The sequence below is a fragment of the Acanthochromis polyacanthus genome, chromosome 8 (assembly GCF_021347895.1).
Source record: "Acanthochromis polyacanthus isolate Apoly-LR-REF ecotype Palm Island chromosome 8, KAUST_Apoly_ChrSc, whole genome shotgun sequence".
In the NCBI taxonomy this organism is placed as follows: Eukaryota; Metazoa; Chordata; class Actinopteri; family Pomacentridae; genus Acanthochromis; species Acanthochromis polyacanthus.
In genome coordinates this window covers 20,764,945-20,788,045 of record NC_067120.1, presented here as the reverse complement: position 1 = coordinate 20,788,045, position 23,101 = coordinate 20,764,945, and the positions used below count along the sequence as shown (strand labels likewise).

The 23,101-nt window shown below is 41.1% G+C and overlaps 1 protein-coding gene and 1 long non-coding RNA gene across 4 annotated transcripts; one reads left to right on the top strand and one right to left on the bottom strand.

The window, feature by feature from the left end:
• Positions 1–352: 352 nt before the first annotated feature.
• Positions 353–15,345, bottom strand: LOC110956883 (NLR family CARD domain-containing protein 3-like). Of its 3 annotated transcripts, none has more exons than XM_022202636.2 (11): positions 15,270–15,345; positions 11,596–11,648; positions 11,253–11,391; positions 10,880–10,990; positions 8,393–8,447; positions 8,026–8,254; positions 5,242–7,057; positions 4,723–4,890; positions 2,498–2,665; positions 2,346–2,392; positions 353–1,002 (listed from the first exon to the last, which is right to left on the bottom strand). In XM_022202636.2, the coding sequence occupies exons 2-11, from the start codon at positions 11,597–11,599 to the stop codon at positions 458–460; spliced, it is 3,282 nt and encodes a 1,093-aa protein (XP_022058328.2). In that variant the 5' UTR covers positions 11,600–11,648; positions 15,270–15,345; the 3' UTR covers positions 353–457. The 3 variants fall into 3 exon arrangements, with proteins under 3 accessions (XP_022058328.2, XP_022058329.2, XP_022058327.2); XM_022202637.2 differs by having other exon boundaries at positions 10,880–10,987; positions 15,199–15,332; XM_022202635.2 differs by having other exon boundaries at positions 15,199–15,331.
• LOC127535224 (uncharacterized) lies at positions 3,038–4,575 on the top strand. Its single transcript, XR_007944005.1, has 3 exons — positions 3,038–3,111; positions 3,529–3,585; positions 4,100–4,575. It is a non-coding gene; the product is annotated as an uncharacterized LOC127535224 (long non-coding RNA).
• Positions 15,346–23,101: the final 7,756 nt, after the last annotated feature.

Sequence of the window (23,101 nt, the reverse complement as noted above, 5' to 3'; positions counted from 1 at the left end):
GTTTAATCTACAGTATCTCCAGGGCACACTTGCGTTGGAGATGCTGCTAATGACGTCTCTGTACACCTCTGATCAACGGCTTCTAGGCAGTGATGAAACAATGAGACTGCAGATTCAAGCAGCTGGAATTGCCTTCCTTTGGATAAGGACTGGATGAGAAGCTTGGATACCCCAGAGGAGCGTTCAGTACATAGGAACAGTGATAGCTAAGTGGAAACTTTAAGATAGGTGATGTCTCGTGCTGCATACGGAGCAAAGGCCTTTCAGAGTAACAGATTTTACACAAAATATACACACAGCACACTCTCTGCAACTGATTTAGAGATCAAAAGTAAACACAAGGCCATCTGAAATCTCTTAAATGTTCCTTGTATTGTTGACAGAACTGTCTCGTTTTTCAGCTTTGATTTGTTTCTATGTACATTTTTCCATCAACATATACTCTGAACATGGGCCTTTAAGGTGTTTCTGCCTGGCACAGAGTTAATGTAGAATGTACATTCCCCAGCCTGAAGCCTGGATACAGCGGCTCAGAGAATTCAGTGTGGAAAGTGTGCAGGTGAGTCATGGTGGGTGCTGATACTGCATAGAAAGAAAGAGTGCCGGCTGACCAGTCCAAGAACACTCCAACCCTTTTGGAGTTGAAGTAGGGGACAGATATGGGTGCATCATTCCTATTGTACCAGGCGGTGTATTTTCCATTGCAGTATCGCAGACTCCAGGACTGATCATTGTAGCCAAGGACACATTCGTTACCTGTCGCTTTCCTGCTGATTCCTTTGTACGCTACTCCTATGCCAGTCCGTTCCCCAGTCCACTCTACTTCCCAGTAGCAACGATCGCACAGACCCTCTGCACAAAGCACCTGGCCCCAGTCTGTAAATCTGTCTGGGTTGTCGGGGTATGGCTGAGCAGCTTCCATATGTGTCATTTTCTTGTTGTCTTCAGAGAACCGCAGGTGTGAATGGGCTGTATTCAGATCCATAGTCAACTTGCATGCATCTGGACACAATGACAGAAAAGCACATTGAAGGCATAAAAATACAGTTTTTCAAGATATTTTCAGTCGTGCTCATATGCTATCGGAAACAAAAGTTCACATACACTTGTAAAATCCACGTGGGTCATGGCAGTCTCAAGTTTCCAGGGACTCCCACAACTCTTAATTTTTTTTATGATGGACTTTGTGACTTCCTTTGTGACAAAGATGCATGTGTGTCAACCTTTGCATCATCGAAAAATAAGAGTTGGAAAAGTCACTGAAAATTCAAGACTGCCACAGTATACGTGGTCTCAAGTGGATAAAACCTTCTGCTCACAAATACAGTGCTTATGTAAAGTGTTCGCCTCCTTTGGAAGTTTTTGCCTTTTATTTCTCCTCAACGTTGAACCACGGTCAAACAGATTTCTCTGTTAGTTCAGATTTCTCTGTTAGTTCATTTTTAAAAATTAACCTTAAAATAAGTGATTGTACTCTATCTAAGCCATCCTTCATTTTACCCTCTACCTTTACAAGCCTTTCAGAGCCTGCTCTCGAGAAGCCTCCCCACATCCTGATGCTGCCACCACCATGCTTCACAGGGAGGATGGTGTGTTTGCGATGATATGCAGTGGTTGGTGTCGACCTAACATAGCGTCTAGTGTGATGACCAAAAAGCTACTGCTTGGTCTCATTGCACCAAAGAACCTTCTTCTAGTTGATTCCATGTGCCTTCTGTCAAACTCCAGTCAAGATTACTAAAAGTGTTTTTTAAATAGTGGCTTCCTGTTTGTCACTCTCCCATAAAGCATTGACAGGTGAAGAACCAAGGCAACAGTTGTAAACAGTCTATCCCATCTCAGCTGATGAAGCTTGCAACTCCTTTGAAGGACTTCCCTCCATCACTGGTCTCTTTCTCAGTTTTTGAGAATGACCTGACCTGCTATCAGGAGATTTCAGCATTTTGTTTTCATAGTGTAGCTATAACCAGTTGTGCTGATTCACCAGTCTGTACTACATTCACTGTGACACATTTACTGCACTAAGAGGATCTCCATTTTACAAACTGTGTGACATCTAGCACCAACTGGATGAACCACTTCAAAAGGGGTAAAACTTATGCAATCACTTATTTTATATTTTATATTAATGTCCATTATTTTGTAAAGATTTTTGCCATTTCAGCATGAAAGGTTTATTTTCTAGTCCTTGTCTTAAACACCAAACTAAAAAGACTGATTTATTTTTGAAAACTTCCAAGAGGGTGTTATAGCATACTAATACTTTCTGCTACTTTATAGGCACTGTATGCAGATATTCAACAGCTCGACTGTCTGTGTTGTATGTTTGCAGATGCAAAGGTTACATTTCTTTAGAGATGACTTCAGGTAGCATTCCTCATTGTTGTTCAACCTAAAAAAAAATCGAAGAGAGGAGAAAATCTGTGTCAAACATGTTCTAATTTTTGTTCCTTAACAAAACCAAAAACCTCTTGTGACATTTGATGTAAAGTAATACCTGACAGTGAGGTGTTCATTGTCCTTCTGTACAGAGGACAGCAGCTCCATCCCCACTTGCCCTGGATGATTATAACTCAGATCCAGTTCCTTCATGTGGGAGGGATTGGCCCGCAGAGCTTCAGCCAAAAAGCCACAGCCAATCTCTGTGATTCCACAAAAAGGGAGCCTGAAATTGTGAGCAAATTTATTGCAAGTCAGAGGACCAGAATACAATCTTTATTGCTCAAAACCAAGTTTTGTTTCAGCTTTGCTTTAATGAATTTTCACAGACGGCCTGCATCAACACATTTTCACTACAGGGTTTCCTCTACATGTAATTGATTGTGGCGCACCGCCATGGCAAAATAAAAGCCGCCACACCTTCAGAATAATGTTTTTTTTTATCTTGTTTTTATGTTGTTTTATGTTTATATATTAATGACGATTATTGTATTAAATGTGATTTCGGCACAAAACGTGGTGTTTTTTGTGAAATGTGAGGCTACGCTGCAAATACCCTACCCTTATTTTGAAAAACCAACACAGGAACACCGGAGTCACTGCTGCGCGTGAAATGCGAAGAGAGTAGAGACAACAGTCCGACGGGGAGGGAGAGAAAAGGGTGAAAGAAAGGTACCTAAACGAGGTTGTATTTGATACAGTTTTTTTCAAACCAGTGAAAACGAAATATAGATGGATTAGGCTACAGAAAAAATCCTGAGTCGTGATAAATGTGTTATTCATTGTTTAATACAGGATACGCATTATCATTATTTCAGAGAGATTCATATTTTTATTTTATTTTTGTACCATTGACACTTGTTAAAGAGAGATTAATCTAGGCCTAATAAAGCATGTCGAGTCTTTGGTTATACAGTAGAGAGATAATATTTTGTTGTAGATTATTTTTTAACTGTAAAATTAAATTTTCTGTTGATAGAGGAAACCCGTTACGTTTCAGATAGACGTCTTGAACAGCACGACATAACGTTAGCTTAGGTCATGCCCAGGTAATTTTCTGCCTTGACTCTTTTCTGGTCACATTTTCAGATGAGTATATTAAACTATTTTCTCAAGAAGAGAAAGGTTCCAGAGGAAGAGACTCAGGTAATCTTACATAGAAGCTCAATGTTCTTGAGACTTTTGTTGTGATGTAATTCCCTCAAGTCAATAGAAATTATAATGATGTGTACCATGATAAGTGCAACATTTAAATATTCCTAACATTACCTGCATGTTATTGGTGATGATGTGAACAAATTTAACATTTCCCAATATTATATTAGATAAGAGCGCAGGTAGAAGTAGTGCAGGAGGTGAGTGGAGGAGAGAAAAGAGGAGAGGCAGAGAAGGAGGTTGAGCATGGTGAGGCAGCAGAGAGCAGCAGCGAAGGAGAGAGGGAGGAAAAAACAAAACGACGAATGGGGACAGCTCTATCCGTCCTTGAGCCAGCTAGCGGCCATTGCGTTGACATTGCCCATATCATCCGTCAACTGTGAGAGAGATTTCTCTACAATGAACAGGGTCAGACATTTGGTTATTAGTAAACTTTAAGTCAGAGATGGTTTGGTTTCTCTCAATTTTCTACACCCCACTCACTTTTAATTGTTTTTATGTGTAGGTGAAGACGGATCTCAGGAATATGCTGCAGGGGGATCATCTGGCAGCGTGCATGCTCCTCAGCATCAACGGACCAGCTCTTAAGGACTTCCCTTATCAAAGAGCCTTAGAGCTCTTCTTCAAAAAGCCCCAGAAAATGAAGTGCTCTGAGCCAGGCTGCAAACTGTGCCATTAGATAGACAGTGCAGTTGCAGATGCAGTTTCAAATGTTAAAAAAGTCTCACAGGAGACAGAAGGGCACAGTTGTATATAGTTTTGCTACAGCCTTTTACTTTTTGCCTCTTTGTTTACTGTTGTTGCCACAGCACTAGGATAAAGCAAAGGCACAAGCTCTGTGGCACAGGCAGATTGACGCCTCTTCTAGATGCTGCTTTAATTTGTCGTTGTGTTTGTTGTTACTGCAAGATAGTCTTTTCAGTTATTATTTTCAATTAATGTACTGGAAACCTGATAATAAATAATGTATTTAGAAAAACATTCAGTTTGAAATAGTCATAATTTCACATTTCAAAATGTGTCGTCGTCGTCACCCCCACCCCCCACCCCCCCACCCCACCCCCGTCTTCCACTTGGGCAGACCTCCCCCACAGTTTAAAAAAATCCTGGAGGAAACCCTGCACTAACCTCAGTTTCTCCAGATGGCATGTTGGACTCGCCAGTCCAGCAGACAGCAATTTTACTCCAGAGTCTTGCAGGTCATTATTACTGAGGTCCACTTCTTTCACACATGAGCTGCTCAGAACTGCTGCAAGCGCATCGCAGCATTTCTCCGTGAGGTTGCATTCTTTGAGCCTGCCAAAATCAAAATCGAATATGATAGAGTTGTTTGTGAAATTATTAGTCTTGACATATAAGAACAACTGAGAAATAAAGCCCTCACCAATCACATCTGAAGCCCTCACAATAGTTTTTGATGAATTTGATCAAATGATTTAGAAATGATCAGGAATGGTGGTTTTATATTTGAAAAACACCAGCTCTTATAATCGCCTCATTCATGGATTCATTGTGTTTATATTTTGAGATGCAATGCCAGTCACATGTACAATAATCTGACATCCCTGTATGATGTAACGTTAGATGTGAGTGTAAAAAGGATGTTTGGTTAAGGGTTACAATAGAATAAAAGTCCTCTTTACTTACAAGGCAACTCTGGATTCTTTAATCACTGACAACAGCTTCAGGAAACCCTCTTCTGATCTTGAATATTTCCTCAAGTCAAACTCATCCAACTCTTCCATTGAGGTCAGCAACACATAGGCCAGAGCAGACCACTGTGAAGATGACAGCGTGGTCTCTGAAAGGCTACCAGAGCTCAGGGTGTTTTGGATTTCCTCAACAAGAGAATGGTCGTTGAGCTCACTGAGGCAGTGGAAGAGATTGATGCAACGCTCTGGGGAGGGATTTTGCCTGATCTTCTCCTTGATGTGTTCAACAAGTTCTTGATTTCTTGATGAATTGCTTCTCAGTGTGGGGAGAACACTCCTCAACAGAGTCTGATTGGATGTCTGAGAGAGGCCAAGCAGGAAGCGAAGGAAAAGATCAAGGTGACCGTTGTCATGCTGCAAGGCCTGATCCACTGCACTCTTGAGAAGGGGGGTTACTGCGACGGGAGCCTCCTGGACAGTGGAGGTTTCTTGTGGTTCCAGCAGGTTCTGATTGAAGCAGACAAATGTGTGAAAAATGTACATTGCAGCAAAATACTCCTGTATGCTGAGGTGTACAAAGCAATAAGCCCTCTCCAGATGAAGCCCAAAATCATCCTTTGAGATTTGTGTGAACACTCCTGAGTATATTGCAGCGTCGTTGACACTAATGTCGTACTCATTGAGTTCACTCTCATAGAAGATCATGTTGCCCTTCATCAGGTGCTCAAAGGCCAGCTTTCCAAGCTTCAAGATCATCTCTTCATCCAGGGATCTTGTGTCAGGTTCCTCTTGTCCTGCTGAATACTTCTGACTTTTGATCAGTGAGTTGTACCGCAGAAAACTTGTGTACATTTGTGTCAGCGTGTTGGGCATTTCTCCTCTGCCCTCGTCCTCTTCTGGTCTCCTTTCTGTCTCTTGTAAAATCTTCTGCAGAACGGTGGCAGATATCCAGCTGAAGACTGGTATGTGACACATGATATAGAGGCTCCTGGTTGACTTCACATGTGAAATGACTTTTTTGGCCATGTTTTGATCTGAAATTTTTTTCTTGAAGTACTCTTCCTTCTGGGGGTCGTTGAACCCTCGTATCTCTGTCACACGGTCAACAAGATCCACTGGAATGCGACCTGCAGCTGCTGGTCTGGTGGTGACCCAGATACGTGCAGAGGGCAGCAGGTTCCCCTTCATGAGATTTGTAAGGAGAACATCCACTGAAGCTTCGTCTGAGAGAGAGCAGCAGAGCTCGTTGCGGTCAAAGTCCAGGGGCAGGCGGCACTCATCCAGCCCATCAAATATCAGAACAACCTTGTATTTGTCAAAATTTGAAATTCCTGATTCTTTTGCCTCTGTAAGAAAATGATGAAGAAGCTGTGTCAGTGTGCACCGTCTCTCCTTCATCAGGTTCAGCTCCCGAAATGGGAGGTTAATAAGGAGCTGAATAACCTGGTTAACTCTCCCCTCGGCCCAATCCAGATTAAACTTCTGCACAGAGATGGTTTTACCAATGCCAGAAATCCCTTTAGTCACCACAGTTCGAATGAATCTGTCTTGTCCACAAAGGGGATTAAAGATGTCTTCACATTTGATTGGCTTATCTTCTGTTGCTGGTCTCCTGGCTGCTGCCTCAATCTGCCTGATCTCATGTTCATTGTTGACAGTTCCACTGACCCCCTCTGTGATGTAGAGTTCAGTGTACACCTTGTTCAGAAGCGTCTGGTTCCCATGCTGCGTCAATCCCTCATAAATGTATTCAAACTTTCTCAGTTTGTCTCTGAGTTTGCGCTGGCAGACATCAAGCTCACCATAGATGTCTAGGTGTGCAGGAAAAAAACAATGTTAAGAACATTTTTGTTGAAACTCTTCTCTCATCAGTGTGCAAACTACAGAGCAGCCAGGGGGAGCTTTGATCCTCTTAATGTGACATGAGCTCCCCTGAAAATGTGATGTGATTTTTTTTTGTCATGCATTTCTGTTAGTCTGTGCCTTCATCAGCATGGATTATGTGTATATTTAGGCTTTTATTGTTGTATGTTGGGCAGCACAGTAATGTACTGTCGCCTTTCAGCTAGAAGATCCCCGGTTCGCGGAGCCTGGGGTCTGTCTGTGTGGAGTTTGCATGTTCTCCCTGTGCAGCATGAGTTCTCCAACTTCCTCTCACAGTCTAAAGATATGCAGGAGTTAATTGGTAATTCTAAATTGTCTGTAGGTGTGAATATGACAGTGCTTCTTTGTCTGTAAATGTAGCCCTGTAATAGACTGGTGACCTGTCCAGGGTGAATCCTGCCTTTGCTCTAAGTCAGCAGGAATAGGCTCCAGCTCCCCACAACCTAACAGAGGATGAAGCGGTGTGTAGATAATGAATGGATGGATGGATGAGCAATGGTAAGTAACATCTAAATTCACTTCATTGTAAATCTATCCATCCTCTATACACCGCTTTATCCTCACAAGGGTCGCGGGGGGCGCTGGAGCCTATCCAGCTGACTCGGGCGAAGGCAGGGGACACCCTGGACAGGTCGCCAGTCTGTCGCAGGGCTACATACATAGACGAACAATCACACTTGCATTCACTTCATTGTAAGTGAAAAAAGTGAACTCCCTGAAAGCCATTGTGTAGTTTGCACACTGCCTCATGAGACACATTCATTTTCCTAAAATTTGCCATGAAACTGTTTAAATCTCAAACTGGACAGGAACATGTTATATCAGCTATTTATTCAAAAACACATCACAAAAATTCATATATTCCATCCAGTACTTCTGCACTGTTTCTACTTACGTTTCTCCAGTTTGTTTGCAAGCTCCTTTTGGCCCATTTCCTTTAAGACATGGAGAGTGATCTTCAGAGCCCCCTCACAGGCACTTCCATCTTGCTGTGTATTTTCACTGGTCAAACTGACTTCATCCTGCTTGTCGCTCCCAGAACATTGTGATAAATTTGGAAAAAGAATCCCTTTATACTTTCTCATCTCATGCATCAAAATGTCCATGCCTTGGATTTCCACCAACTGCAAAGAAGAGAGTAAAATGGTCTGCACTGTTGTTTAAAAAAACCTTTGCATTACAATACTATGATTACTTTGCACACATGAAAATACGATGTAGTTCATTATGGTTTTAGTACATACATTAAAGACTTAACTCACCTTGAATATGGCATTTCCATCCATTTTGGCTGATTCTGGAGAGTCATACTGGTCTCTTGAAATAAATGTTAAGAAGAATGTTATTTTACTCTGAATCTAGTCTGCTGCAATTCATCCATTTGAATTTTAAATTGTGTTTGGCTGACTGATTCAGACAGGATGCCAATATAAGGATTAAATACACTGCAAGATGGGACTTAGAAGTCTTCTCCACATGGTTTCATGGAAAAAAGCTAAACTTTCTGACCCTAGGACTGATTTTAAAGTATTTTTCTGAAAGGTTTGAAGACTTGACAGCTACTAAATGTCTGATATTTGCAGGTTTTCTATGTTACATATTGACCATAATAGATACTGTATGATCAGTCCACAATAACATTTTCCCATTACATTAGCTGCCAAACATAAGAGTAGTTCAACATTAAATCCTAACTGAGGAGCCTCACACTATAAATGGACAATCACCATACTATTGTCCACCTCTAGCGTCATTTTCCTGTAGTTTTGCAGACTATAACAACTCCACATTATTCAGCCTATTTATAGTCTGTATGTCCATCATGAAAATTTTAATGTCTTTAGAAATAAATGTGGCACATAGATATTTATTTCATAGTATCACATCTATATTGTAAGATTATAGGGGATCAAAAACTGGGCCCCAAATAAAACCTCCGGAAGTCTACAGAAAGTTGACTTGAAGCCTGATGATAAATTGTGAATATGGATGACTCTCAGCATTCTCTGTATTTGGATCCAGGCTGTAATTGGTGACCTTAGCACCAGCTCTTAGAATTGTTATTGGCTGTAGTTAATTGCCTTTATGCTGTTCTTTGTTTTCATGTTTGTAAAAACAAACATCTTTATTTTTTTGTTCAGATGCGGCACCCATCCAAAAAAAGTCACACACTCTAATATTCTATTGGACTTCCTTTAGCTTTGAATATGGCACTCATTCACTCTGGCATCATTTCAATAAGTTTCTGCAATGACACAGCATTTTTTTATGTCCAGAGTTGCATTGATTTTCTGCTAAGATCTTCTATTGATGATGGGAGAGTTGGACCACTGCACAGTCTTCTCTAGCACATCCCCAAGATTCTCAATAGGGCTGAGGTCTGGACTCTGTGGAGGCCAATCCACGTGTGAAAATGATGTCTCATACACCCTGATTCACAATGCAAGCCCCATGATGAATCCTGGCACCATCATCTCGGAATATGCCGATGCTATCAAGACCTGGTCATTCAGAATACTCAGGTAGTCAGCTGACTTCACTCTTTGGGAACATAACATTACCGAACCTGGACCAGACCAACCCAAGATCATAACCCGAACCCCCACAGGCTTATAGGCACTAGGCATGATGAGTGCATCACTTCATCCGCCTCTCTTCTTATCCTGATACCCCCATCACTTTGAAACAGGGTGAATCTGGACTCATCAGATCAAATGACCTTCTTCCATTAATCCAGAGTCCAATCTTTATGCTACCTAGCAAATTGAAGCCCTTTTTTCCATTTAGCCTCACTGATCAGTGGTTTTCTTCAGGCTACACAGCTGTTTAGTTCCAATCCTTTGAGTTCCTTTCGCATTATGCATGTGGAAATGCTCTTATTTTCACTATTAAACATAGCCATGAGTTCTACTATTGATTTCTTGTATGATTTCACCAAATGTTTAAGTGATCTCCGATCACGACTATCCAAGAGTTTCTTCCAACCACATTTCTTCTTCGCAGATGTTGGTTAACCACTATCCTTCCAGGTTCTAATACTCCGTTGGACAGTTCTTAACCCGATTTTAGTAGCTTCAGAAATCTTCTTAGTTATTTTCTTTGTGTGATGCAGCCCAATAATTTGACCCTTCTGAAACAGATTAACATCTTTTCCATGACCACAGGATGTGTCTTTAACACAATTGTTTAAGGCATGAGAAGCTCCTCACTGTATCAGCTAGGGTTAAATAAGTTGTTGCCTACTGAAACATATTCATCAATCCAGTAATATTCTAATGGAAGGCTCTTACTTTGTTTAGTTAAATCTATATGGCGACTTATTTTTTGGGCAGACAGTGAATTTGCATTTTCATCTATGGAAAATATGGACCAACTCTGAAATGCTACTATACTTGGCCTGTAAGTGAAAAAAATTTTCACTTACAGGCCAAGTATCAATTTCTACCAATCTAGTTTTTGGAAAAAAAACATCAGATGAAGAAAAATTCTCTAAAAGTTTATTGAAGACCAGCAGACAGCTGATGAGGATGACACTTCAATCACTGTGTTTAGAGCATCATTAAGTGCTGGGCAAGTGGAAATTTTCACCTGCTAATGGTGAAAAAAAGAAGAAAAACTGGAGGAGTTGGCTACATCCGTGGTGTAGTAACCTTCAGACCAGTTTTGGACGAGTGAACCGTTTGATTTCCATAATCAAATCACAACTATGACTAAAAACACAGAATAGACTATAATGCTGCTGTCTGTACCTGTCAGGGTCTTTGTTGGTGAGGTCAAGATGAGTTGGCATGGAGGAATCCCTTTTTATAGACGCACACGATAAAGCAGATGTGTTTGAGGTTTCAAATTGAACTGACCTGCTAAGAAATAGAAAACAAAACAGCATGTGACTGTGTCAAGATCACAGAAATCCTTCAGATTCATTCTCTTGTAACAGTCCGTATCAGCTGACAATCCTTTACAAATATAAGAGACTAATCAACATACTGCTACATCAAGGTAATGTACAGAGCAGACACTGATATTTAAAATACATTTAAATAATTAAAGAAACATCTAAATAAGTGTAAATGATAAAAATAAATGCAATCATGACAAAAAAACTGAGCAGATTTTATGTACCCATCAGCTGTGTCTTTGGAGAATTCAGGAGGATTGGGCATGGAGGCATCACTTCTCAAGGATAAGCAGGATGAAGCAGGTCGCTCTTTATCAGGACACTTTTCTGTCTGTTCACTAACATCCATTCTCAAGGCAATGCCTATTTCATTCGTAATGGAGAAATGTTACAGTATGTGCAGAGGCTGACCTCCATAAGCTCTTTACATTTTAAAATTCCTCACTGTGGAGGAAACTTTATTTTTACCAAAACACAACAATTATAATGATCATAGCACATATTGTATTACTGAGAAGCCTAAACATTAAAAAAAACACTAATAACTGAATCTAAAATTCAACTCACCCATCCACAAAATTAGAATCTCAGGTTGTACATCTGGGAAAAAGCACTAAGGCCTAGTATGAGAAAGAAATAATTTCAATTAATAGATCTATTAAAACTTAAATAATTTGACAGAGGAAATACAATTTGAGTTATTTTCTATGAGAAAAATAATGACAATGCCAGGCAAAGGATTATTCTCAAAGAAGAACTCCTAAACTTGTAACTTCCATAGACAGGGATTTAAAAGTTAAATCAACAACCAGAGGGGGAATTTAGGCAGTGTGTGTGTGTGTGTGTGTGTGTGTGTGTGGGGGGGGGGGGGGGGGGGGGGGTTCATACTACAATAACAGCCAATTGAAGGCTGCAGTAAATTTGGTGACACTACAGTTGATAAGAGTGAAGGTATTGAATTTTACTACTAATAAAAATTTCTTAAAATTATGGGGGAAAAAATCATGTTGAGAGTTGTAGTATGACCAGCAGGAGCCAGTTGATGGTTGGACAGAGCTAATTTGTTCACAGTGCTTAAGTTTGTTTGCTGACAGCACCACAGTAGTGGGTCTCATATCGGACAATGATGAGACCCACTACTGAGAGGAGATCCAGAACCTTATTCAGTGGTGTTTAAGACAACAACCTTGTTCTGAACACCAGCAAGTTATTGACTACGTTTATATGCCATTAATATTCGGGTTAAGGTCAATATTCCAGTTTCTCAAACATTTGGAATAACCTGTTTACATGCCTAAACAGACAGTTACTCCTGTTTACATGATCAGCGTAATCAATTGGGATATTCCCATCCAAACCGGGATGCACAGACAACGTCATGACGCAAATTGCGTCATTTCCGTTTCTTCTTCCTGTACCCAAAGACAAAAAAAGTTTAAAAAAATAAAGTAGTCCGTTTCCTCCTCGCTCCAAAAGTGTGGCGCTGTGCTGCCGCGTGTGGGCTTCGCTATGTCTGTTTACCTCTTCTTGTGTATTTCCGGTGGGTCGCGTGCCAGATGCGACATACAAGTAGTTGCCGTACTCAAAAGACCAAGATTCCTTTTGGATGAAACATGCGCAGAACGCAAATTAATGTTTCTTTCTATGGGGATATTCCGATGCGCGTTTATATTACGAGATATTCAGGTTAGAAAAGGAGTAACCCAGGTTTTTAAAAACCAGAATATGAGCATATTCGGGTTTTTGCGGGTGTTTACATGGCCGTACGCAACCGGGTTATTGCTAATATTCCGGTTATGAAAGGGTTATTGACAAGGGCGTCAGTTTGTTTTTAAAAGTGGGGGGATGGAGATCACAGCCATTGTCAGATGGAAATGCACACCCTGGGTGGCGTGCTGGGTAATCGGGAACACCAGGGATATCCCCAGTGGGCCGCTTTATTGTTGGGCCGCTCCAGTCATAAAATAATAATAATAATAATAATAATAATAATAATGCTTTAAATCATGGGTCTCAAACTCGCGGGCCAACTGCGGCTCGTGGGACGATATTTTGTGGCCCTCTACTTGAGATCAAAGTTTAGCATTGCCTGTTTTTCTCATATGCTTCCGTGTCGTTGGTAAGACAGCACTTTGAGAAAATGTCGAAGAACGGCGGCAAAATGCCACAAGCTGGGCTCAAACTCACAACCACCACACCAAAGGCGGAGGCTCAACCTGTTGAGCTATCAGTACATGCGAGTAAAGGGGTCTGTGGGCCGCTATAGTACTAATTCTCCCGGGCAGAAATTTTGCCCCTGCACGCCTCTGGTCGGAGCTTCCACTTGGCACGGGCGCAAATTTAGCATCTGCACGTTTTTTTTAACCTCACGAAGGTGTGCTGCATGTCTGTGCTCTCAGCCGAGTGCGGATGGTGCATTCAGGAGCGTTGGAATTTTCTATACTGCTGAAAATAACTGGGTTTACAACGGCTTACATGTGAAGAATTTGAATGTGTTGGAGACAAAATGACCCCTGACAAAAAGTGGGGGGGACACATCCCCACCGTCCCCCCTTAAACTGACCCCTATGGTTATTGACTGTATATAAACGTAGTCATTGTGGACTACAGGATGTCCAGGAGGACAGAGCTCCTCTCCTCATTCAAGGGGAAGTGGTGGAGCGTGTTTGACAACATCAAGTTCTCGGGCATCCACATTAAATCTGACCTGACCTGGTCCCTGAACACAGCTCACCTAGTGAAGAAGGCTCAACAAAGACTCCTCTTCCTTAGGAAGCTAAAACATGCTGGTCTCTCCCCTCAGTTCCTGGCAAACGTCTACAAGACCCCAATAGAAAGCATCCTCTGTCTTGGTGCAACAGTGTGGTACGGGAGCTGCACAGCTTAGGACAGAAAGAGTTTAGCCCAAACGATGAAAACAGCACAGGGGATTGTGGGAAGTCCTCTTCCAGACCTGGACTCATATACGCGGGCCGGGTCCAGAGGAAGGCCCGACGTATCGCTGCCGACCCCACCCACCCGGGAAATGGACTGTTTGTTCCTCTTTCTTCAGGTAAATGGTACAGAAACACAAAAACTCTAACATACAGATTGAAAAACAGTTTCTACCCCAGAGCTCTCCAGTCCATTTGCCCCCTACACACACAACAGACTCACTATGTGCAATAAAGAACTGAATCTTGCACTGGACTGCACTTTACCACTCATCCTACTGCTCATGTGTGCTAATTCTGTTTACATATTTATATTTTTGAGGATTTATTTTATTTTATTTGTATAAAATGTGTCGTTTTCTTGCTTTTCTTTTTTTTTTTACCTATGGATGGGAGTCACCAATCGAAATTTTGCTGTTTGAAACCACAATGACAATAAAGATTCTGGATTCTTGAAGAGTGAAGTTACTGAATTTTATTACTAATAAAAATTCCTTAAAATTCTGAAAAAAAAATTTAACATCAAACCAAGAGTTGTAGTAAGACCAGGAGCCAATTAATGGCTGCAGTGATTTTAGTGACACCACAGTACATAAGAGTGAAGTTATTGATTTTTTTAAATAAAAAGAATCCTTAAAATTATGTTTTTAAAAAAAAAAAAAAAAAACAAATATATCCAATCAAGTATTGTAGTATGATCAGCAGGAGCCAACTGAAGGCTGCAGTGATTTTGGTGACACGACAGTATATGACTTAAGTTACTGAATATTTGTGTCTCTCTTCGCTGTTGCAGCGGTTTTGCAGTTTGCAGGTGGTCCTGTTCACTTGTTGCACAGCCGGCTGCACATAGACACCAATGTTATTTCTACAGCTTTAAAGACAGCTACTTTTGATAAAACTGGGCTTGTAGCGCATTGTCTAGCTTCCAACGATGGGAAAGAGGCATCGCTTATGTTTTGACAACATCTAATGAGATACTGACAGAGTCCGACTCTGTGGATATCTTTCCAACTTTCCAGAACTTACTTTCGGTTCGTTCTCCATGTCAGGTCATCTTTTTTGTCTTATTTTCGTTTGTCTTACTTTCGTTGGTCTTAAGTGTCGTTATAATTCGTTGTTTATTTCAGTTTTGGGAGCAAAGCTGCTTTTATTTGAGGTTAGTAACTAAAACAAGGTCACTTTTATGAAAATTGGTTTGGATTAAAATACACTCGCAACAACAGGACAGACTTCTTACCTGAAAAAGAGCCACAGAGACATAAGCAGAAAACGTAATTATCAATGATAAAGTAACTCCATCATACTAACAGATTAAAGAAGTGTCTTCTCTTCCTTCTCTGCCAGTCGGTGCGGTTTCTGCGATTACTGCACATCCTGTTTAGACCATAGATATGACTCAGCAGATACGACACGCCCCTCTGAGCAGCGTGTCTACCGTGTCTACGGCGACACTGAGGCTCAGTCCCAAACCGCCCCCTACACACTCCCCGTCCACTATCGAGTGTCACTCCAAAAGAAGTCACACTCACAGCTGTGGAGGGCACCTATTATTGAAGGGGGAGGGTATAAATACGATCGTCAGGAATGGGACGCCATAGATATATACAAACACTAGATGGCTCATGAGCGCTGTCAGCCTATGGGGAGCAACGTCGCCACATGGCGGCCATCTTGGGACAGGGCTGCTCGATCACTCATAACACTAAAGTCAATGGAGCATGGATTTTAAAATCACTGTAGATTGCTCAATTTTCAACCGATTTTACAACAGCTTGGTTTGTTATAAACGTCAGAGATGTACTTGTTTTACTGCTTACATAAGAATAATTAAAACCATTGAATTCATATAATAATGAACACAGATATCAGCTTTTTTCAGCATAAATGGATGTAAATGTAATTTTAATATTTAACATTGCACTTTTTTATTACTATCAGCTTTCTAATGCACAGATAAAAACAAAGCTCAACCAAAATCAATGCACAACAAAAAGAGATGATGTATTTTCTTTTCATGAACCCGGTGCCTACATTACCCACAATGCATTTCGGCTGCAGGCTAACTAATCCAGGCATAGATGTATACAAACAATAAGTCTAAGGTCTCAATCAAAGTCTCTTAACAAGCAAATAAATACAACCACAACCACAAAGAATGTAATTTCGCCTAAAGATTAGGTTCTCAAAAAACGTTAGTCTCAGGAAAACCTAATAATTGAAAATCAGATTGTGAGTAACACCATCTTCAATGTGAGTAGCCAGGCAGAAAAGACACACAACTATGCCGCATTTTTCAAAACGAAAAGCTGCGATTTCTGAATTGAGCCTGAATCATAGCCACGTTAATAAGGTTTGTAATAAACTAAACCGTTTGTAAATCAATCAAGAATTGAGCGAGTTATGAGTGTTAAAGTGAGGAAATCATCCACCTTACCATTGACTACAGTACAGTGCGCCAGAGCAGTCCCCTGTCCTAAGATGGCCGCCAAGTGACGACGCCGCCGACTCCGTCTCGAGACATCTAGCGTTTGTATATATCTATGTGGGACGCCCTGTCGCCTCACCGGAAAACGGAAGACGTCATCGCCATGGTAACACAAAGACGCCTACTTTGCATGGCTGTAGCGCTGTGGCACAGGTTGCAACTAACAAGGATCGCTGCTGCTTCCAGAAGACGAAAGCATCCCACTTTTTTTCACTCAAATTTTTTCCAATCCTATTATCTGGCATTTCAAATCCAACAAATGAATAAATGAATTCTGTCAGTTGTGTTCAAATTTTAAGGTGTCAGGGGGTGCACAATTAAATCAAACGTCAGCAGAGAAGAAGATTTGTTTCTTTTGTTTTATCTTTTTACACCACTCTTTTTGTGATGTTCTGTCAGTGTGAAAAAGGCGTGGGAGAAATAATGGACGCATGTGGAACTCACATCAATATGTTTGTTTCCTCCTCCATTTCAACGTTGCACTTCCTGAAAAAGTTGTCCAGAGTGAGCATCGATGCAGACTCGCTATTTAAGGGCTGAACAGTCCACTCCCCTCCGCATTACGCGGTTTGTGATGGCCCTTAATATGGAGGACCCTCCGCGGGAACGCGCAAACGGAGGGGTAGTGTGTAGGGAGTGTGTAGGGGGCGGTTTGGGATTCAGCCCCCCTCCACTACCGAGTGTCACTCCAAAAGAAGTCACACTCGCAGCTGTGGAGGGCACTTTAATTGAAGGGGGAGGGTATAAATACGATCGTCAGGAATGGGACGCACCAATGACGTACATATATAGCTATATATGTATGTCATTTGGGTACGTCATCTGAAGAAAGCCATTTCTCAAAGATATCCATAAAAAGTCTCGTTTGAAGTTTGCCACAAGCCACCTGGGAGACACACCAAACATGTGGAAGAAGGTGCTCTGGTCAGATGAAACCAAAATCGAATTTTTTGGCCACAATACAAAACGATATGTTTGGCGTAAAAGTAACACAGCTCATCACCCTGAACACACCATCCCCACTGTCAAACATGGTGGTGGCAGCCTCATGGTTTGGGCCTGCTTTTCTTCAGCAGGGACAGGGAAGATGGTTAAAATTGATGGGAAGATGAATGGAGCCAAATACAGGACCATTCTGGAAGAAAACCTGTTGGAGTCTGCAAAAGACCTGAGACTGAGACAGAGATTTATCTTCCAACAGGACAATGATCCAAAACATAAAGCCAAATCTACAATGGAATGGTTAACAAATAAACGTATCCAGGTGTTAGAATGGCCAAGTCAAAGTCCAGACCTGAATCCAATCGAGAATCTGTGGGCAGAGTTGAAGACTGCTGTTCACAAACGCTCTCCATCCAACCTCACTGAGCTGGAGCTGTTTTGCAAGGAAGAATGGGCAAGAATTTCAGTCTCTCGATGTGCAAAACTGATAGAGACATACCCCAAGCGACTTGCAGCTGTAATTGCAGCAAAAGGTGGCGCTACAAAGTATTAATGCAAGGGGGCCGAATAATATTGCACGCCCCACTTTTCAGGTTTTTATTTGTTAAAAAAGTACAAAATATCCAATAAATTTCATTCCACTTCACGATTGTGTCCCACTTGTTGTTGATTCTTGACAAAAAATTAGAATTTTATATCTTTATGTTTGAAGCCTGAAATGTGGCGAAAGGTTGCAAAGTTCAAGGGGGCCGAATACTTTCACAAGGCACTGTATGTTGTTGTTTGGTATTGTGACAGGAGGATCTTTTCCTCCTGGCCACTGTGAGGTGCCATGCCAGCAGTGTGTGTACTTTAATAGACCCTGTGCACGTCAAAATGCTAACTTCCAGGTTCTGACCGGGAGGGCTTACAGGTCCTTCCAGAGGCTATTTCGCAGCATGGATAACATGTAATGAAAAAAGAAAAACACTTTTTTCTCGGCAAAACAAAAAATCAGATTTCAGCGTGTTCAAGTTCGATATGGGAGGTACTGTAGTGTACCATTATGTTCGGCTTCTGGTGTTTATAACGGTTCTAGAAGCCTTCACCATTTTCCAAAAGACCGGCATTTGCGGGCTCAGTGGATTGCCAAAATTAGACGAAAAAAATGTTTCACACTGAGCTGAGGATCGGGAATATTAGTGCATAGTCACTGATCAAACAGCAAATGTCTGATAAACTATAACAACAATCCGTGCACTCTTCAATCATTTGTTATTCTGTTTTGACACCTAATCAAATATAGAGGAAATCCAAGCATTTATTTGTCAATTTGTTCAAACAAAACTACAAATATAAAATGTCTTGCTGAACTCGACTAAGTACCAAAGACTAAAGTGTAAAGTGGATTCTAGTAGCTAACTAAGCAAAAAATAGTAATGTATAAATACTAGAAAATAAAATGATAAGGTACATGTTTGGCAAGCCCTACAGTTAAGCTAGCACTAGTTATGTAGGATGCGATGCCACTTACCTTCAAAGTTATATATGTACTGAGATATATAAAATTTGAATCCCTTTTCCTGTTTGCTTTGAGGAGCTGACGAAAAATCATCAACAAGACGATAAACATCGTCAACAGAAATTTTAGGCAAGTTGCCTCGGCATCTGGAAAAGTAAAGTGTACTGCTGGCTTCTTCCATTTTGACAGCGCTGTAAGCGGGACCGGAAGTAACTGTAGCACCCCGAGTTTTTCAACCGGAACTAGCACATGCTATCATGCACAGGGTGTATTGCTGGGTGGTACCATGCGCCATTTATATTCAGGTGCGCAGCGGTGGAGTTCTCTGTCTTCCACTCTGTTTGCTTTGGTGATGGCTGTGGTTTGGCATGGCGGTGTTCTGGATGTAGCCATATTCTTTGGTGTGTCCAGCTGCTGTAATTGCCGTCAAGGCGCACCGCGTACAACATTGTGGCTGATTGCTAGCCTGGGGGAGACGATCAGCTGGAGCCGTGCAGTGTGTGCGCGATTGTTGGTCGGCTCCAGGCGTGTGGCCAAGATGTGGGTGGGCTGTATCTCCAGGGTTTACATTCTCTGCTCACTGGCCGTCCAGCGTCCAGTCCATCACCACCTGGATGCGTGCTGCTGTTTTGGTTTTGGTTTGCTTCGGTTTTCTTTGTTTTTGGTATTGCTTTTTTTATTTCGACTGTTAATGGAACCTGTGCGATCTGAGTTGGCCTAGTGACTGGAAAATCGCCAGAGCTAGATTTCCTGGGTGCCAGCCCCCAGGTGGTGTTGTCGAGACCATAGTTGGTCTGATTAAGTACAAAGATCCCTTGTAATCTCGCCACACTATTATTGATTTAAAACAAAAAAAAATGTCAGTGTTTAGGAAGTCACACTTGCAAACATAAAACCATTATAAGAATATCTTCAGATCTGTCGCCAATATGTTGCACTTCTTTCTCACTTAAGTTGTTGCAAAAGCTCCAAAAATGTCATTTCTTTCGGTAAATCAAAGTGAAGAATCAGGTGAAATCTTTAGTGCCCTTGCTAAACAATTATGCGTTTGTGTTCTTATTTTTCAGCATGCTCATTGTCTAGTGTTCCGGTGCTAATCAGTTTGGTTCAGTCTTTTACTTGCTTGGCAGTAGTATCAGTATCAGAGCATCAGATTTTCAGAAATTGCGACAGTGAAACAAGTTGAAAATAAACACAGAGGTAATTGAGGATATGTAAAACAAGTGTGTAGAAAACAATTTGAACTTTTTTTTTTAAATGACATTGCCCATTAAAGCAGGTTTTATACTGTATGCGGTCTGTAACTTCAGCAACAAATTAAAATGTTACAGTGAAACAAGTTGAAAATCACCACAGAGGTAGTCAAAGACATGTAGTACAACAATCTGGTGGAAGTTGCAGAAAAAAAATTTGTTTGTTTTTTAATTAATATTTTAATTTGTCCATGAAAGCAGGTCTTACTGTATACTGTGTATAACTTCAAGCACAGTTTACTTCAAAATGCTACAGTGAAATGAGTTGAAAACCACCAGAGGTAGTTGAGGACGTGTAGAACAAGAATCTGGCGGAGCTTGCAGAAAACAATTTCATTTATTTTTTTAATTAATATTTTAATTTGTCCATGAAAGCAGGTCTTACATAGCCTAGCCGCGTTAGACAACCCACGGCAACGAATTTAATTCTCTGCCAGGGTGGGTCTAGTTGCCCTCCATAAGGCTTGAGGCTGGATTCTCCTAAAACTGGCCGGACGAATCACCATGAAGTATAGAGTCAGAAGGCGGGCATAACTAAGTGACGACAGAGGCGCGACGATTCTGACAGAAACAACCGGCGCACAATAAACAGTTATCTTTCGACTCGGCTTTGGCCACTCCCCTTAAAGATTTGAAGCTAAAATTCAACTTGAAAGATAAACAAAGGACGGCACTGAAGTGTTTCATTGAGAAGAAAGATGTATTTGGACTTATGCCGACGGGATATGGCAAATCCTTAATATACCAGTTGGCTCCGCTGGTTGGGAAGCTAATGGGACTTAGCCACAATCTGCCGGCGCTCTAGGAACTCTGTCAGCCTATTCGTTGCGCTGATTGGTTGTATACCTACCCAATTGCTGCAGAGTGATTTGAAAGACAACCCTTTAGCCCGCCTCCCTCCCTGTCGAGCGGCCCTAGACCCTTGTGCCTTCAGAAACATGGGTCTAGCGCGGCTAGGCTAGGTCTTACACTGTATACTGTGGATAACTTCAAGCACCAATTACTATAAAATGCTACAGTGAAATGAGTTGACATTTACCACAGAGGTAGTTGAGGACATGTAGAACAAGATTCTGGTGGAAGTCACTGAAAACAATGTTCTTGATTTTTAATTAATATTTTAATTTGCTCATGAAAGCAAGTTTTATGCTGCATGCAGTCTGTAACTTCAGCAGCAGATTAATCCAAAATGTTACAGTGAAACAAGTTGAAAATTACACCAGAGGTAGTTGAGGACATGTAGAACAAGAATCTGGTAAAGTTTGCAGAAAACATTTTGTTTTTGAGTTTTTAATTATTAATTAAATTAGTTTCAGACATGTGCCTGAATGCCCCACGAAGCAGCTTCCTCGATTTACCGTATGAGGCGTTGTAAACGCGCACTCTGTTTTAAAGCGCAGCTGGCGTGACCGCAGTTAGACTCCTAGCAGCTGGACAACCAATTACCAGACAATTATTAGAAGCTGTAGTATAGTTGTACAAGCAGTAGTAGTAATACTAAAAGTATAAGCAGCAGTAATAGTAATACCAAAAGTTCAAGCAGCAGTAGTAGTATAAATAGCAGTTAGAGTCGTAGAAGTAGTATCAGCATTTGTAACATTATTACAAGTGGTAGTAGCAGTGTCAGTATCAGCAGCAGTAGTTGGTTTACTACCACTACTACTAATAGTAGTCGCATTACTATTAATGCCACCAATACTAACTGTAACCCTAACCTAGAGAGAAAGAAATAATTAAATAATGGGTGATTAAATTATAATAAATAACTAACAATTAATTAATATTAATACTTCAGTTGTTTATTGTAAAAGTAAATAAACTCCACACCGTTCTGTCTGTCTCCTTGATATGTGTATATATCATCCTAAAGAGATATAAAAAATAATTAATATTCATAATTATTGTGTTGTTTATTGTCACTGTCTAACTCTATCCTGTTCTAGTCTAGTTCCTTGTTATATGTACAGTGGGTACGGAAAGTATTCAGACCCCTTGAAAGTTTTCACTCTCTGTGTCATTGCAGCCATTTGCCAAAATCAAAAAAGTTCATTTTATTATCCCCCGCCTCCACGAAGTGGAAAAGGGGGATATAGGTTTGGCCTCCGTCCGTCCATCCGTGCTTCTGTGCGTCCGTCCATCCGTCCGACATGAAGGGGACAGCTTTTCTCGGTAACTATTACAGCTAGGATTATGAAATTTAGTGTGTAGCTTCACACCATGGACACCTTGATCAAGTTCGAAAATGAGACCTGTGCGATAATATTTAACAGAGTTATGGCCCTTGATCACTATTTTGGATATAAACTCATAGACATCACATGTGGCGGGGGATATTGATGACCATGTCGTCTTGTTTCTCATTAATGTACACTCAGCATCCCATCTTGACAGAAAAAAAACAGAAAGTAAGAAATTTTTGCAAATTTATTAAAAAAGAAAAACTGAAATATCACATGGTCATAAGTATTCAGACCCTTTGCAGTGACATTCATATTTAACTTGCATCCTGTCTATTTCTTCTGATCCTCCTCGAGATGGTTCTGCTTCTTTATTGGAGTCCAGCTGTTTTTAATTAAACTGATTGGACTTGATTAGGAAAGGCACACACCTGTCTATATAAGACCTTACAGCTCACAGTGCATGTCAGAGCAAATGAGAATCATGAGGTCGAAGGAACTGCCCAAGGAGCTCAGAGACAGAATTGTGGCAAGGCACAGATTTGGCCAAGGTTACAAAAGAATTTCTGCAGCAACCAAGGTTCCTAAGAGCACAGTGGCCTCCATAATCCTCAAATGGAAGAAATTTGGGACGACCACAAATCTTCCTAGACCTGGCAGTCCAGCCAAACTGAGCAATCGTGGGAGAAGAGCCCTGGTGAGAGAGGTAAAGAAGAACCCAAAGATCACTGTGGCTGAGCTCCAGAGATGCAGTCGGGAGATAGGAGAAAGTTCCACAAAGT

Coding starts and splice junctions, on each gene's coding strand:
- LOC110956883 (XM_022202636.2), bottom strand. Junction 2,666..4,722: donor TGCCATCTGGAGAAACTGAG/GTTAGTGCAGGG, acceptor TCACAATTTCAG/GCTCCCTTTTTGTGGAATCA. Junction 1,003..2,345: donor GAAGTCATCTCTAAAGAAAT/GTAACCTTTGCA, acceptor CATTGTGTCCAG/ATGCATGCAAGTTGACTATG.